Below are 17,153 nucleotides of genomic sequence, written 5' to 3' on the forward strand. Positions count from 1 at the left end.
ATATAATATCTGGGTGAGCCAAGTTTGCCACATCATTTCTTGGGTGCTGCTAAATCAGCTGCAAAATTTCTGGGGTGAGCCAAATGTGTCATATAATTTCTGGGGTGCTCCTAAATCAGTCATATAGTTCCTGGGAAACTACTCTTTTTTTTATTAAAAGAATAAAAAAAAAAGTTACTCTTTTTATTTTACTTCAGGAGTGCTGCTATGTGTGCTGTATCAGTCCAGTGGTGCAGCCATATGTGCCGTATAATTCCATGTGTGCCGCCATGTGTGCTGTATCAGGTCAGGGGAACCACTATCTGTGCCGTATAAGTGAATGTATGCTGTATCAGGTCAGGGGGTGCCACCATCTGTGCCGTATAATTCCTGGGGTGAGCCAAGTCTGCCGTATAATTCATGGGGTGCTGCCAAGTGTGCCGTATCAGTCCAGGGGTGATGCCATGTGTGCAGGATCAGTCCATGGGTGACGCTAAATGTGCCGTATCAGTCCACGGGTGATGCTATGTGTGCTGTATCAGTCCAGGGTTGATGCCATGTGTGTCATATCGGTCCAGGGGTTTATTATTATTTATTTATTAACAGTTTCTTATATAGCGCAGCATATTTCATTGAGCTTTACAAAAGGAGAACGTGATACATCAAACTGGGTATTTACAGACAGTCAAAAGGTAGGAGGGCCCTGCTTGCAAGCTTACAATCTATAGGGAAATAGGCATTGACAGTGGCGTAGCTACGTTTTGGGCGCCCCCCCGCCCAGCACCCCTACCCCCCGCCCATGCAAACCCCCCCTAAATTCCCCACAGCCTTACCTATCGCGCTGGTCCCGGCGGCTCCGTTCTTCTGCTGAGGACCACCAGAAAATGGCCGCCCCCATACAGCAGACAGTTTCAGAGAACTGTCTGCTATATGGGGTCGGCCGTTTTGTGGTGGTCCTCAGCAAAGGAACGGAGCCGCCGGGACCAGCAAGATAGGTAAGTCTGCGGGGGATTGGGGGGGGGGGGGGGTTAACTCTAGCACCGCAGCCCCCGGCGCCCCCACATGCACAGCACACACACACACACACACACACCCCTCAGGGAATGCTTATAGGTTATGAGACTGGGGGAGAGTCTTATTTTGCTTGGGAGGGCATTGCACAGAGTGGGTGCAGCTCGAAGAAAGTCCGGCAAACGGGAATGGGAGCGAGTAATGAGTGTGGATGAGAGACGCAGATCTTGGGAGGAGCGTAGAGGTAGTGTTGGAAGATATTTTGAGATAAGAGATGATATGTATGTTGGTGTAGTTTGGTTTATGGCTTTGTGTGTAAGTAAAATAATTTTGTATTGAATACGGTAGAATACAGGTAACCAATGAAGTGACTGACAGAGTAGCCTTGCAGATGATGAACGTCTGGCTAGGAAGATTAGCCTCGCAGCTGCATTCATGATGGACTGTAGTGTTGAGAGTCTATATTGGGGAAGGCCAATAAGGAGACTATTGCAATAATCAATGTTGAGAGAATGGATTAGAGTTTTTGCAGTGTCTTTTGTGAGGGGTTCTACTAAGTGTGTCGTATCAGTCCAGTGTTTGTGCCGCCCACTTGTGTTGCTTTGCATGGTCATCCAGTTACAATATTGTGAGGTGTTCAGAATAGACTGGAAATGAGTGGAAAGGAATGTTATTGAGGTTAATATAGCGTAGGAGCAAAAAAAAATAAAAATAAAAAAAATCACCCAAATTTTGTGATTTTAACTTTTTTTTAAAAATACAGATCCACAACCAAAACACAAGCCAATCCAGATCCAAAACAAGAAAGGGAGATACAGATCCAAAAACCTAATTATCATGCATACACTAGCAGTATTTACTTTACTATATATATTTATAGGAGCCCGGACCATGCACTTTCTAATGGTTCGGCAAGTGGCTGTGTTGACTGCCACACCACTAAATATGGACCCCTACTTCGTGCAGAAACAGCTATTTCCACATGGAAAATGCAACTATCCAGCTTAATGAATAGGCCCAGTAATCAGGGGTGTTTTAAGTGAGGAGGAGGCCCTTGTGCATCCTCCTCCATCCGGGCCCTGTCCTTTCTGCCGGCAGCTATGCATAGCTATAGAGGTCTAAGCTCGGGAGGACTCAGACTCTAATGCGGTGCCATTTTTATGGTGATTTCAGCAGTGCTGCTGCCTTTACCGCGGGACTCTGTAGGGGCAAGTATAAAAATAATGGGTGCAGCATGTACGGTGTGGGCCCATCCTGCACCCAATATAAGTACGCCACTACCCTGTGTAGAAAAGTAAAGTACCTGACACCTGGTAATGAGCAGTTCTCTGTCTGCAGGCACATATCCTGATGAGTAAGGGATCAATAATGTTGGCGTGGCAAATACTGCAGTATACGGATGCCCTGCAGGAGGATACAAGTTACGTATTAACAATACTTGTTGCTGATGCAATCTTGTATTTCTAAATGAAGTGAGTAGTTTGATGATTACTAATACTTATACTTTGTGACACAGGTCGTATGGCTGGCACACACCTAACCCTGGAGCTTTTCTTTGCCCTTTACGTAGGTCAACCTTTAACAGAATAAAAAATAAAAAAAAAACTAATACTTCCATCTGTCTCACACACATTTATATATATGAAAGTTCCTTGATGAACTGCAGTCCGAATTGTAGTCCGGTGCATAAATCCACGGGCTTATTAAAGTTTACAACATTTTGGACAACTGTGGTACCAAACAGTGTCAACCAGTGGGTTAACATCCTTACAACTGATGTATGACCTTGTGTTTTGCATGATATTTACACTTAGACTAACTTAACCTGAAATAAGGACTCGGAGACAGGTTTGGCAAAAAATATTAGCTATAGTTTATTTAAACAACTTTAACGTAAATGATTAATATAATTAAATAATGGTGGCCAAGAAAGAATGGCTATCATTTAAGCCCCACCCATAACTACACCTACCTAAACGACAAATAGCCTAACAAGTGTTATCCGCTCAACCTTCTCACTTGACTGCCCACCCATCCGGGTGGTGTCGCTGCCCCCACCGGGTGATCCAGCAAAGGCCTATAGTCAAGGAAGGTGAGTTCACCAAAACAACTATAAACAAATTAATTTTAAAGAAGATTCTAAACCAATGAAGCTGCCATTTTGTCCAGCCAAACAGCGAACGCTAAGAAAAAAAAACACACCCACCAAACTAAAATAGGGGAGGGAGGACAGGAAACTCAGGAAAAAAGAAGAGACTCCTCCTCTTCCTGAAACCAATATCCTTCGCATCCTGCATCCTTATTGGATGCCAAGTCACATGCTTTGCTAAGGCCATCACAGCCTTGAATGTTTAACCCACTACATGCCTATTTCAGTCATTCCGTTCTTCTTATGCAGCTGACTACAGCTTGGAGTGCCGTTCATCAAGGAATTTTTATAATTATTTTCGGGCACCCAGTTAATGTTCAGTGAGTCCATGAAGATGGAATATAGAGTTACTGTACTGTAGCTGATTTCAGACATATCTTTTGAAAAAGGATAGGGTTAATATAAGAGAACATGACATACATATAACTAATGCAGATAATCAGAAGCAATTTCAGTCAACCCTGCATCAGGCCCATAACATCCAGACCAACCTCTGCACTTCTGCCATTGATCTTGCTATGAAGAATCCAGTAGTGTTCTCTTGTAGTACAATGTGAGCAGATGGGTTTACTAAAATACTAAAAGATATAAAGGTTCAGAATATGCCATGCTAAAAATACTCTATAGTGGTAGAAGGTTTTCTGGTACTTGTATAATATCTGGGCGCAATTTTTTCATCGGGTCGGAAAAATCCGGTCGATCGCATGCGATGCGATGTGATGGACCCGATTTTTACATTGGATCCAATTTTTAAATGGTCCCTGAGACCCGATTTTACATTGGGTCCAATGTTAAATGCCCCCCAGACCCCATTTTTAATTGTATACCCACCCTTTTCATACCCCCACTATCCACGTTGGCATGGAGTTGATTTTCTATAGTGTGGCGAGCACAGCGAGACCAAATCGCATGCGATGCGATCGACACGATTTTTCTGAAAAAAAATCGGGTCCATCGCATCTGATTGCATGCCTTAAGTTAAGGCATCCAATCAAAAAATCGGGCGCCCAGATATTACACAAGTACCGGTTTTCTGCAATAGTGGTGTTGCCAAACAATTAACCAAAGGGCCAACTTCTCTTCAGCTACACAGTGCAGGAGCCGGCACTGCACACAGACTGGTGTCTGGGGGCAGCATGAAATGTGAGGCCACACCCCAACATGTGATGCCACGCCCCCTTTTAATGGCGCTTGCTGAAGGAAAACGGTACTAAATTCACTGCACTTGATGTCACCAGTATTAGTGACACCCCTGGATCCCTGGACTCCTCAATGACACAAATTATTGAGCAAAGCGTTTCCACTGAAAGCAATAAGCTGCAGCTGGAGCACATGCACCTCTAAGGGGCAAATGAATCACCGACTACATGTTTAATGCAGCAGTGAGATGATTATTACACCAAGTTTGCAATGCAGTACCTTAATATACTGTACCGGTGGCATTTATCATCCTGGTGAAGTACTAGAAGCAACTGTACTGCTATCACTTGGCTTAGGGGTGCGGACCCAGTGAGGGTATTGCAGCGGTCAGGCTACACATACTGTACGTCAATGGGGCCAACAAATAACTATGGGGCCTACACACGTAGCGATTTTCACCTATTTTCTAAGCAATCTGACTAGATCACTTTGAAATTAGGCATACATCGCTGTGTTTGTAGGGCCCATAGCATAGCGATAGATTCCATTGCCTCATGTGTAAGAACCAAAAGAGTATACAATATGTTATACAGTAGTTGTATCAGATCAGCACATTATAGGAGCAAGTTACTCCAGGACCTATTGTGCGAATATATATATATATATATATATATATATATATAGTCACCCGTTACTTTGTCCATATCTGTAAGGAGGTGCCACCTTCCCGGGAAGGCAACGGGGCAGGAAACCCCCAAGGTGGGGGCATTAGGAGTGCCGGGGACCGCACAAGAGATAGATATATAATATAATATTATATATATATATATATATATATATATATATATACATACACACACACATATATATATCAATCTGTGTCTGGTTCAGAGTCCTGTGTAGGGACCCAAAGGAACAGGCGGCACTCGAACAGCTTAGGGAATAAATTCAATTTATCTCAGATGCAAAAAAGTACAAGAATTTGCCGACGTTTCAAAGCCGGGGAGGCTTTGTCATCAGGACTTGTGCTCTGTGAAAGTGCATAAAGTGCTGTGTTAAAATTTGTCAATTTAACACAGCACTTTATGCACTTTCACAGAGCACAAGTCCTGATGACAAAGCCTCCCCGGCTTTGAAACGTCGGCAAATGCTTGTTCGAGTGCCGCCTGTTCCTTTTGGGGTCCCTACAGGACTCTGAACCAGACACAGATTGCTTTATACGACCGGGAGGAAGGCACCACAGCGCTATCCCTGCAGATAAGAGTGCCGGACAAACCTTGTTTATATATAGCATTTACAGCATTTTAAATAGCATCAGACAGACCCGACAGTCTGTTTCAACTGGATTCTAACCTGCAGTGCACATGGTTTTGTCCATCTAAGAAATATTTTGTCAGAAAGAGTGAACTAGAATAAGGGCCTCAGTTCATGCTGGAGCTTGCTGAAAAATAGCCCTGCCTACAAGCTATGCTACATTATTACTGGTGCCTGTCCTTGTGTTTCCCTCCTGTGTCCCTATAGATTGTAAGCTTGCAGCAGGGCCCTCCTACCTCCAAGTCTGTCTGTTGTTACCCAGTTTGTTATATCACTGTCTACAATTGTAAAGCTCAACGGACTCTGCTGCGCTATATAAGAAACTGTATATAAATTTGTCCTGCGATCAGATCTGAATAAGGGCCTAAGGGAGATAAATAGTTCCGATCCCACCTTCCTGCACAACATTACACATGACCGCTTTTAGCACAGTAACAGAACAAAGCATACGTTGGATAGATTTGTATGTATAATGAACCTCAGGCTTTCATACATTATTTAACAGTATATTGACTTGCTTTATAATCTGCTATTTTATATGGCCTTAATTTACTTGAGAAAATGTTTAATTAAAATATTGTTGCTGTGAGAATGTTTACATTACATTGGTAGCGATAGCGTCCCAAGGCAGGGATGGTTATTAAGTTATGTTTTTAATTATATAATTTACATACTGTGTATATACCTAAATCCTTCAGACGTCCTGTATTCTATCGCCATCAACACAATGTTCATCTTAACAAAGCACAGGCTGGAAAAAAAAATCAGACAAGTCAGAAATCTGGGAGTGGGTGAGTGGGGATATTTCCACTACAGAGCAGGATAATGAAAGATGGGATAAGTACAGGAGACAGACTGTTAGCACATTTCTCTCTCTCTCTTTAGCAATGTTTCACGAAGCTGCCTCAATACAGTAACACTGGGGATTTGGAATAATTATGGCTTCAGTGTTGTGAATTAAGATATATATGTACAGTATGAAGCACTTCTCACATCTGGTTTGGAGATACAGGGGGAGATTCTCTAAGCTAAAAATGCGGTAAAAACCCTGTTATCGGGTTTTTTACCGCATTTTGGGATGCACTAAGCATCCCCTGCCGGGTTACCGTGGCGGGGGGCATCGCCAGAAAAATCTGGCGATGCCCCATAGAAGCCTATGGGCTTCTTACGCGACCCCCCGCATCGACCCCCCCCTCACCTGTGTCCGGGCAGCACAGAGCTGTGCTGCCCAGACCGGTGAACTCCTCCTCCCTGCACTGATCTTAACGCAAGAGCTGTCCTTTGCCATAATTATCTCATATCTTACAGCATATGTGATAATTATGAATGCGGTAGCCGGCGATAGGGGGCGGTAAGGGGGCGCGGATGTTAGAGCATCCCCCCACAGTATCCTGTCCTACTGACCAAATTGTACAACCCACTTGTGTGGCTATATTGGAAACAAACCCAATCTTTCAGGAAAAAGGCCAAATGTCAGAGTCTGACCCTGTATTGCCATTTTAAGATCGCACAGTAATATTGCTTGTTTCTGGACAGATAGGACCTGATGTATTAAGCTTGGGAAGTGATAAAGGGGAGCGAATTAAACTTCCAACCAATTCTGTTAACAACTGTCATTTTTCTACCTCATCCAGGGCAATGGCAGGTAGGAGCTGGTTGGCTGGTACTTTATCTCTTTCCAATTTATCACTCTGTATCTCTCCCCCATAATCAGATGTTTAACCATTAAAAAAAAACAAAAAAAAAAAACATACCAGCATACCTAATGCCGAACTTTTAAGATAATTATTTTGATCTAATTGAACCTTAATTAGAAATATAAAAATAAAAACATTGGGGTGGGAGTCTATAGTAAATAATAAATTTAGCAGAGCCTTGTTAAATACAGTACATACTGTACAGTATATATATTTCTAGATTTAATTTTTTTTTTTTGATGAGTGACAAAAGTGTTTCTTATATCTTTATTAGCGGGTATGTTGGGCATTTTTTCAGTCTTGCCCTTTTTCTCATTTAGATAACGTACCAGCAGGCATCAGAGAAAGACATCCCCACAAAGGCATTAGAAAGGGTCACAGTCATCAGGGAGTTACTGGTGCCACGTATGAAATGCCACTGCCAGCTGCCGTGATTCACCTGTATGACATGTGATAGAAGAGAACAGGGGCAATTACTATTAACCAGAGCCAACTATTATAGCACATTCAAAATATAGGCTTCATCTTGCTAGTCAGTAACTGTGTAACCCAGTGGTTCCCAAACGGTGTGCCGTGGCCCCCTGGGGTGCCTCGGAGCCCTTGCAGGGGTGCCTCAGGTCAATGAAATAGGCAAAATCAGTGCTTGTGGCTTCCAATTATGAAATATGTGGGTAAATAGAAGTGAATCATGTTCCTCACCAATAACTAAGCTAAGGATAAAGTTTAACCACAACTTATTTAATTAATAAAAAAATTCCTGAAATTCTCGGTAACAAACTTCTGGCCTAGGGGTTCCCTAAAAAATATGATACTGTAGGGTGCAGTGATTCAAAAAGTTTGGGAACCACTGGTGTAACTACAGTATATGACATTTATTCAGGGGACCCAAGAGGGGGAGGCAGGTACAGATAACCCGGACCCTGGCTTGCAATGCTGGGGGAACCTGGAAGTAGGCCCAGGTCAGTGTTTGTTTTTCAATTGTTGGAGGGGACAAGGTCAGCTGCGGAGGAAGACATTGTCCCCCTTTGCTGTGCCATGCATAATTTTTTTTTTTTTTTTTTTTTTATGGGTGATTGGGCATACCTCCCAGATATCGTAACGCTCTCTCCCGATTAAATGGGACTTTGTTAACTCTCAATGACACCGCTTTGTTGGCAGGGCCGGACTGGGACCAGAAATCGGCCCTGGCATTTTGAGCACACAGGCCCACCTGCAGTAGGCGGGACCCTTGCGTTGCAAAGCCGTGCGGCGAAAAGGGGGCGTGGTCTCATGGAAAGCATCAGAAAATGGAGGCATTCCACATTATGGAACACATCGTAATGCCCATTACACATTTATAATAACAGGAAACCACAGGCTGCACCCCTGCACAATAACAGAACACCACAGGCTGCCCCCCCTGCACAATAACAGAACACCACAGGCTGCCCCACCTGCACAATAACAGAACACCACAGGTTTCTTCCCCTGCACAATAACAGAACACCACAGGCTGCTCCCCCTGCACAATACCTGGACACCACAGGCTTCTCCCCTGCACAATAACAGAACACCACAGGCTCCTTCCCCTGCACAATAACAGAACACCACAGGCTGCTCCCCCTGCACCATACCCGGACACCACAGGCTTCTCCCCTGCACAATAACAGAACACCACAGGCTGCTCCCCCTGCACAATACCTGGACACCACAGGCTTCTCCCCTGCACAATAACAGAACACCACAGGCTGCTCCCCCTGCACAATAACAGAACACCACAGGCTGATCCCCCTGCACAATAACAGAACACCACAGGCTGCTCCCCCTGCACAATACCTGGACACCACAGGCTTCTCCCCTGCACAATAACAGAACACCACAGGCTGCTCCCCCTGCACAATAACTGGACACCACAGGCTGCTCCCCTGCACAATAACTGGACACCACAGGCTGCTCCCCCTGCGCAATACAATAACAGGACTGAGGAATCAGGACACCACAGGATTCTCTCAGAGAAGTTCTCTGGGAGAAGCCTGTGGTGTCCTCACTCCTGAGTCCTGTTGTCCCCTTGTACAAATGCTATTTACCTGAGGCTGTGAAGCTGATTGAGGATGGACACCGAGACTGCCTGCAGCACCAACAGGAGGAAGTAATGTGCACGCACAAGCCGGCCGGAAGTAGGAAGTATCATGGTGCCTTCACTGCCTTGTGAGGATCCTCCTGCCCCTCGTCCCAACTCCCGCGATGCCCCGCCCTCTGTAGCGGCCTCCTGCACTGTCTATGCAGGTCCTCAGTGCAGGAGACCGGCGGGCATTTTCCCGAAGTTGCGGCCATAATCTTTAAGCTGCAACCAGCCCCGCTGAGCACAGGAGAGTCCCAGCCGCCGCCAGTGGCAAGCGCCAGATGGCCAGACCGACCCTGATTGTTGGTCTACTGTATTCACCGACTACATAATTTTGTCTGCAAAAGCTGCTACAATAACCTCCAATACAGACTATAGGGCCCATTTATCAAACAATATTTTGCGGCTAAATCCCCGAAAACAACAGTTTTTTGGGGGTTAGCAACAAATATTAAGTATCCCCCAAGTGTTCCAAAGGGGGACCGCAACAGGAATCTACAATCCCTGCTGCGATCCCCCCTGCATCGCCGTCAGCCGCCTCCCCCATAGGTTTCTATGGGGGAATGCGAAGCTGCCCGATGTATCAATACCGGGCAGCACTGCTTCGCATTCCTGGGCTATCGCCATTTTGAGATGGTGATAGCCCATTGAAGCCTATGGGTTATGGGATCAAACTGCTGCCTGGGCAATGCGGTCTGCAGGGTGGGCGGGGGGGTCAGTGCTAGCTGCGTATGCGCAGACCCCCCGGGTTTCCGGCTGAGTGCATCGCAGGGACGGGCTCCTTTCAGAGCCCTGTCCCTGTGCTTGTGGGATGATACATCTGAGCGCTAATATCGCATTTTACAATGTGATCCTGGGCGGTAATATTCCGCTCAGATCGCATTGCAAATGCGATTATTGATAAAATGGGCCCCTTATGCTGGCCATACATCAGACCAACTTTCCTCCAACCATCCAACTTGTCTGTCTGTCTAAAACACCACCCCACAAATCAGACCAACTTTCTTCATAAAACCAGTCAACTTTTTATCAAAGAGTGACTGTATCTATTATTAGAAATGCTACATTACATGTGTAGCATTTTGTATACATATCTACTATATGTATATTTATATGCTACAGTATATTTACACACAACCACTATAGCCAGGGGTTAAAGTGAGAGGGAACAGGGTGGATCTGAGTTCCACCACGTCTACTGGTAACTTTAACTTCCAAATTGGCCCTGCACAGTAATTCTCACAGAAAAGCATTCTAGTTTGCAGGGGGATGCCAAAGATCCTACCATTGGCCCTATCTCTGCCTAATGGGGGGAGAGGGGGTAATTAGGTGTCATAGAGAAATGAGTTCCCCCACCTCTGCATGACCACTTTAAGCCCTGACTAGAGCATGTCAGTAACGTTAGCGCCTCACCACGGCATCTGCTTTCATTGAACACAGATTTACTAGCAATGTAGAGAGTCCAGGAACAAGGCAGCCCTGAGCCATGAAGCCCAATTTGAGTTCTGAAAGGCAGAGAATGCTGTCCCCAATTGTCCAGTCCCAGCCAAGGATATTCTGCACGTGAGCCTATGGATGAGAATAGATGTGATACAAAGCTTAGTATTTGCTGCCCTCCAGTGACCAAATGTAATAATGAAACCTACATTACTTAACAGCAGATTTTATTATTTTGCAAATATGCATTTTAGTTTTACTTTTTTCACCCTCCTATTCACTATTTAATGCAGTTATGCAATGTGACAGCATTATAGCACCTTATGCAGTCTTTAAGCCTAAAAGTACATACCTGGGTGATTTATAAAGATGGTAGCAACTACAGGTGAGATATTTTACTTTAATAGTAAACAATAGGCAGATGGGGAGGAGGAGGGTTACATGTTGATTGAAGGTCAAAATGTGTGATTTCACCAATTTGTCTTTACAACATGTTTTGTTTTGTCCATTTGCCAGTGTTTGGGAACATTTACTTCCCATACATTACAAGCCAAATTGGACAGATGATTTGCCAGATAATTGTAGGTAAAAAGACTCACATGTGTAATGTTCTCTATTTCATTCATTATGATAGTAATAATAATAAATTATTATTATTATTATTATTATTATTATTATTATTATTATTATTATTATTATGTTAAAAATCAGTACATTGCGTCATTTACCTTTTCGCGACCAGAAATCAAACTCACAGCACAGAAGCAGCAACCCTGGAACTCCTTCTCATAGGAAGGAGCAGAGCTCCGGAATCAACACTAAGATGGTGCTGGTTTCTGCTGGAAAACTTTCGGTTTTCAGAGCTTGTTTAGTACTGGGTGGCCCACTGAATACCTAGCAATCACTATATAATAGTTCTACATTGAGGATTGGGAGATACTGGGAGTTCTGTTTATCTTGCCAAAGCATTCATGGCCAGATGTATCCAGCTTCAAAAAGTAATCAAATGGAGAGTGATAAACAGCCAGCCAATCAGCTCCTAACTGCCACATTACAGGCTCGGTGTTAACATTGGTAGCATGCACAATGTACATGGTGGGCCAAAATGTAATAGGGTGCAAATTTAAAGGCAACATTGCAAAAATGCCGAATTTGGCCCCTTCCCCGATATTTGGGATTTTTGAATGTGCAAACCCTGGGAGAGAACGGTTTCACACTCGCCGACCCGTTTGCTCCAGGGGAGTGGGCAGGGTGCACAGGGGGCTGGAGCACGGGAACGCCCAGCGTTTTATGGGTGTCACCTGATCGAGGCAGGCGGCTGACGTCACATGATGTCAGCACCTGCCCTGTATCCGGCGCTTACATGTTCGCTAGGCTGCGAGTATATGCAACCTAGCGTACAGGTCTGAATCAGGCTCATCCTGAATTGTGTAGCAGATGTTATAATGGTAAGGGGGCACTGTGATAATGATTTTGGGGGTGGGATTCAGCGCTCAGGGTCTTGTTAGAAAGTGGATGTAGTAATGTTGTTAGCCTTTTTACTAGATGTAACTGAATCCAGTGGCAAATGCAGGATTTTTAGAGGGGAGTTTCCAAATGTAATCCCAAATCTTCCACTCTGTAGCACATTGGAGTAAGTACGGGAGTCTGGGGGAGCGGTATCAGGCCTGAAAATTGGTCTTGTTATACACTGGATATTGCATGGAATATGGTATTCATATTTAACAGTCTGTAGTATAGGCTGTTTTAAACATTTAAATAAGATAATGGTCAGGAAATGCTCAAACATAGGTACTTCTGTATTATCTGGGCTCCCATGTTAAATGCACCCCATTTTTTCATACCCCTACTATCCAACTACGCATGGAGTTGATTTTATATAGTGTGGCGAGCGCAGCGAGCCACCCTGCCCGAAGCGTGGCGAGCGCAGCGAGCCCCGCGAGGGGACGTGGTCTCATAAGAAAAACGGGAGCCCAGATATGACATAAGTACCCAAACATATCATAATAATAAATACACAAACATAATAGAACCAGTACTGCACTTTCTAAGCTCACAATCTCCCGCTTCATGTTAAGGCTCCTGTCTCTTCCTACTGCCAGCTACTCCCTGGTCCATTGCGATGTTTGAGGGCTCAAAATGTGGTAGAAGAAGCTGGTACACTAGGTATGTGCAGCAGCTCTGCTCTGTCCCTTACACTGCATGATGTGGTGGCATTTCTAATAATCATATTATATACCAGTGCTACTGTGGTCATAATTTAAGGCACTTGCCAAGAGGAGGGGGGTTTCTAGGCAACCAGAACACCCCCCCCCCCCCCCCTGAGTTTGCCTATGGAATCTGTCTAATTCTGTAGCACTTGATATTGTTTGCAATAGTTTCAGTATAGGTGCAGTGCCTGCATAATTTTTTTTATGTTGCACTTAAAAGGATACAAGTAGGGAGTAGTTTCTAAAATAGGTGTATCAAAGACACTCTCGACAATGTCGAATAGTCAGAGAATATAAGATATATAAATGAAGCCTAGATGACAGCTTAACCATGAAAAACGTTAGCAATTACTTAGTTAGCGTAGCGTCCCTGTCAGAATCAGCGTAATGTTCCAGCAGCCAGCGTAGTCAGCGTCGTATTTCCGCCTGTTCACGGCTAGCCGAAGCTTATGTAGTTAGCGTAGTCAATCAGCATTACGCAGTTAGCTTAGTCAATCAGCCTTGTGTGGGAACCATTGACCATTTGAACCTGCATTACATGGCAGGTGTGAATGTGTTTCTGAAACACCCCCACTAACCATGTCTGCCCAAGGAGTGGCGACCATAGTGAGCCCTGCTTGGGGACGTGTTACGCGTCCTCCCGACCTGTTCATACCCCTACTATCTTGATCTTATAAAGGATGGTGAGCTGGAAGCGTGGCGAGTGAAGCTCGACCCGCAAGGGGACGTGGAATACTTGACGGATACCTTCACAGGTATACGCGTCCCCTTGCGGGCTTCACAGGTATATGCGTCCCCTCGCCACGCTTCGGGCTCGGTGGCTCGCTGAGCTCGCCACACTTTATAGAATCAAGTCCACGCCAACGTGGATAGTAGGGGTATGAAAAGGTCGGAGGACGCGTACCGCCGCCCCACACGGGCTCGCTACGCTTCGGGTTGGCGTCAATAGTGGGGTGGCATTAACAATGGGGGGGCATTAAACATACTTTTTAACCATATTCAATGTGAAATGGGCCATATTGGCCCATTTTACATTGTCACCTATGTAAAATCGGGTTGATCGCATCGCAGGCCATTATAATGGCCCGCGACCGACGCGATCAACCCGATTTTCACTTTAAAAATAATTTAACATTGTTCCCTATGGGAAAATCGCGTCGGTCGCATCGCGGCCCCTTATTAGGGGCCGCGATAGACGCGATCAACCCGATTTTGTCTTTCATCAGCAAATTAGTTGGTGATTGACAGAAAATCGGGTCCATCGCGTTGATTGTATGCCTTAAGTGCCTTCCATAATGCTTTCAATTTGGGTGCTTGGTCAATTTGGCATTTTAGCAGCCCCCATACAGTACCTGATTAATCAATAGGCTGATTAGGTTGCTGCCTGGGGTGCCAGGACTTTGGTGGTGGTGGTGGGGGAGGGGGGGGGGGGTTACCTTGCAGGTGAAAGCGGAGAAATAAAATAAAGGCCTAATATATTCCACTTTATGGCCCTTATTCTGATTGAGTCAGACGGCTGCGTGTTCGGTCAGATGGCCAATGTTTTGTGTTTGCGCATTTACAGAGGTCGAACACAACGTGAATTCCATGCAGAAAAGGATCGTATGGACCTATCTGAGCAGGGGGTGGAGAGGGGCGTGAAGGGCTGTATGGGCTCATTACCATATGCGTTCGCCCCGCATTTCATGGGCGTTACCATGAAAACGCTGGGCGTACGTATGGTAATCCGCCCGTGATGCACATGTGGGGGCGGACAGCTGACATAGCTGGATGCCAGCTGCCCGCCTTGATCCCTGCTTTCACATGGAGAAAGCAGTGCCAGCTGGTCAGCCTAACGTGAACATCTCCTTCCCACGCCACAAGCATTAGATCAAACATGCCAGTTATATAACCTTCGTTACATGCACATGGGCACTATGAATGCTGAGTCGCTGAGAGACCATACTGTACACGTGTGTTTAGCAGCATTACAAGGGGAGCTACAGGTGTATTGGCCGAGGGCACCTGGAAACTTTAATTATGCCCTGCCCCCATAGAAATCCATAGGAGCTGCTTTTATAAACAAAAATGGGAAATCACTGCAGATTTCTCCAAAAGAATCTGCGAACATACGGTTTATAAATTTGGGGGATCTACTATTTGTGGGTACCCCTGAAAACAGGAGTTAAGAAATATGCACATAAATGCTTTTCTTTATTATCCACAGGTGCGATTCCACTGTTCAGCATGTACCACTGCTAGAGAGATGATAGGAAAGAATGGGCCAATTACTCTGTACATTGTGGAGTTAATTAACCGTATTCAAGTAACTCGTATCTAGACTTAAAAGATATTGGTGTATCAGTTTCTGAGCGACATACACAGTAGCCCTGAAATGTAGATAAAGAATGCTGAAACTTCAAAAATCCCAGGAGGAAGGCTGAAACTGTCATCTTTCTTTCCACTTAATTTGTTTACGAGAACTTATTTAAACTATCTGCATAATACACTAATTGCATAAATATGACACTTTCACATGGGTAGAGAAGCTGGAGAATGTGGGGCATCATTTTAATTGAAGAGCAAAGTAAAGTAACAATGTTTATTAAACTCAAATTTATATCTTAAATCCTTGGTTCACAAACTTTTTGGAGCAGCGCCCTAGAGAGCCAGAATTGTTTTCGCAGCACCCCTAGGCCAAAAGTTTCTTAATGGAAAGAAATCTTAAAAAAAATATTAAATTAAGTCAATTGTGCTTACCTGTCATACGTATAGGATGACGGAGAGTATTCGCATCTGTTTGTACAAATATTTTATGACTGGAAGCCAAGGTAGCCCTGCAGAGCTGTGCAAAATTCAAATAGGGGCCACACCAACTGCCCCTCCAAATACTGCCAAACATCAAAGGCCAAGACTCACTGGCAGTTGGTTGGAATCCCCATTTTAAATTTTGGACTGTGCTGCAGTCCCTCCTCTAGAGCGGCCACTGATTGGAGTCCACAGTAACTGGTTTTGCCTAATATAGTGACCATAAATAGTTTGAGTTGGTCTTGGATCTCCCTCCCGGCAGGGCCGGCGACAGGGGGGGTCCAGGGAGTGTGATGGGCCCCAGTGATCTGAAGGGCCCCATCTGTGTGTGGCTGAGTCTGACTGACTCACTGTGTGCCACTGCTGTCTACTGTGTGTGCACCCTGACGTTTGGCGCTCAGAGCCGTCTACTCTGTGTGTGCCCATGGCCTGGGGCCGCAGGCGCACAGCCATACCTGCCTCTGTGGCCTCAGTCTCTGGCCCCTGTACTTTTACTGCGCATGCGTGGGTCATCTGTTCTGCACTCTGGAAATGACCAGACCTGCCTGCTCGTAGTGCTCGGCATACTATTGTGAAAGTGACAGGCCAATAGCAGCCGGGAGCCAGCAGGAAGCAGGAGCCAGGTCAGCAGGACTTAGAACGAGAGAAGTCTGCACCTGAAAGCAGGCTCTGGAGCAGCGAAAGATTAAATGAGGCTCGTGCAGAAGAGCGTTGTGTGGATTTGGGATTAGGTGGGGGGCCCCAGAAATATTATTGTACAGGGCCCCAAGATTTCTGTTGCCGGCCCTGCATCCCAGCAAGCGTCCCAAGCCACCCCAGGGTGCCTAGGTGCACTGTTTACAGGTCTATACACATAGCGATATGCAGGCATTTTCTGAGCGATTTTAATCAATTTAACTCCTTATGTATTGAAAATTTACAGTTTTTTGGTCATGTATAGAGTAAATAATTTAACCTGCTATAACGCATACATTATTATTACTTTTTTAATGTGTTCTAAACTTGATGTAGACTGTGTTACCATCTGAATGTGACTGAAGGAATGCGGACAGCATACAGAGCGCGAAGATTAAGAAATTGCTTTGCAGAGTAATAACTTTGCCTTTATATCAGAAATGATGTTACTGTCAATTTACTGGGGTCTCCTCATCTATCCCACTTTCCTTGAGATTAATAAATCAGCAACATTAAAATATTTTTTGTAACAAGTGTCAGCACATAATCAGAAGGGTTTGTGGTAGTGTTACAGTGTTCTAATGAGGCAGGTTTAAAAAGAAAATCCAACTCCAACATGTCAAAGTAGGAAACTTTAATTAAGTAGCTAGTTC

The 17,153-nt window shown here is 44.9% G+C and overlaps 1 protein-coding gene across 3 annotated transcripts in view; it reads right to left on the reverse strand.

Annotated features, from left to right (window-relative positions):
* Window positions 1-17,153, reverse strand: part of KCNU1 (potassium calcium-activated channel subfamily U member 1) — a 212,969-nt gene that overhangs the window by 118,236 nt on the left and 77,580 nt on the right. For all 3 annotated transcript variants that reach the window (XM_083184484.1, XM_083184483.1, XM_083184485.1), the window contains 5 exons: window positions 10,805-10,960; window positions 7,620-7,729; window positions 6,279-6,344; window positions 3,631-3,717; window positions 2,294-2,394 (listed from right to left, as the gene is read on the reverse strand). In XM_083184484.1, the coding sequence (XP_083040610.1) occupies window positions 2,294-2,394; window positions 3,631-3,717; window positions 6,279-6,344; window positions 7,620-7,729; window positions 10,805-10,960 (520 nt within the window). The remainder of the gene's footprint in view (window positions 1-2,293; window positions 2,395-3,630; window positions 3,718-6,278; window positions 6,345-7,619; window positions 7,730-10,804; window positions 10,961-17,153) is intronic.

This window comes from Crinia signifera, chromosome 4 (genome assembly GCF_055691185.1).
Source record: "Crinia signifera chromosome 4, ASM5569118v1, whole genome shotgun sequence".
In the NCBI taxonomy this organism is placed as follows: domain Eukaryota; kingdom Metazoa; phylum Chordata; class Amphibia; order Anura; family Myobatrachidae; genus Crinia; species Crinia signifera.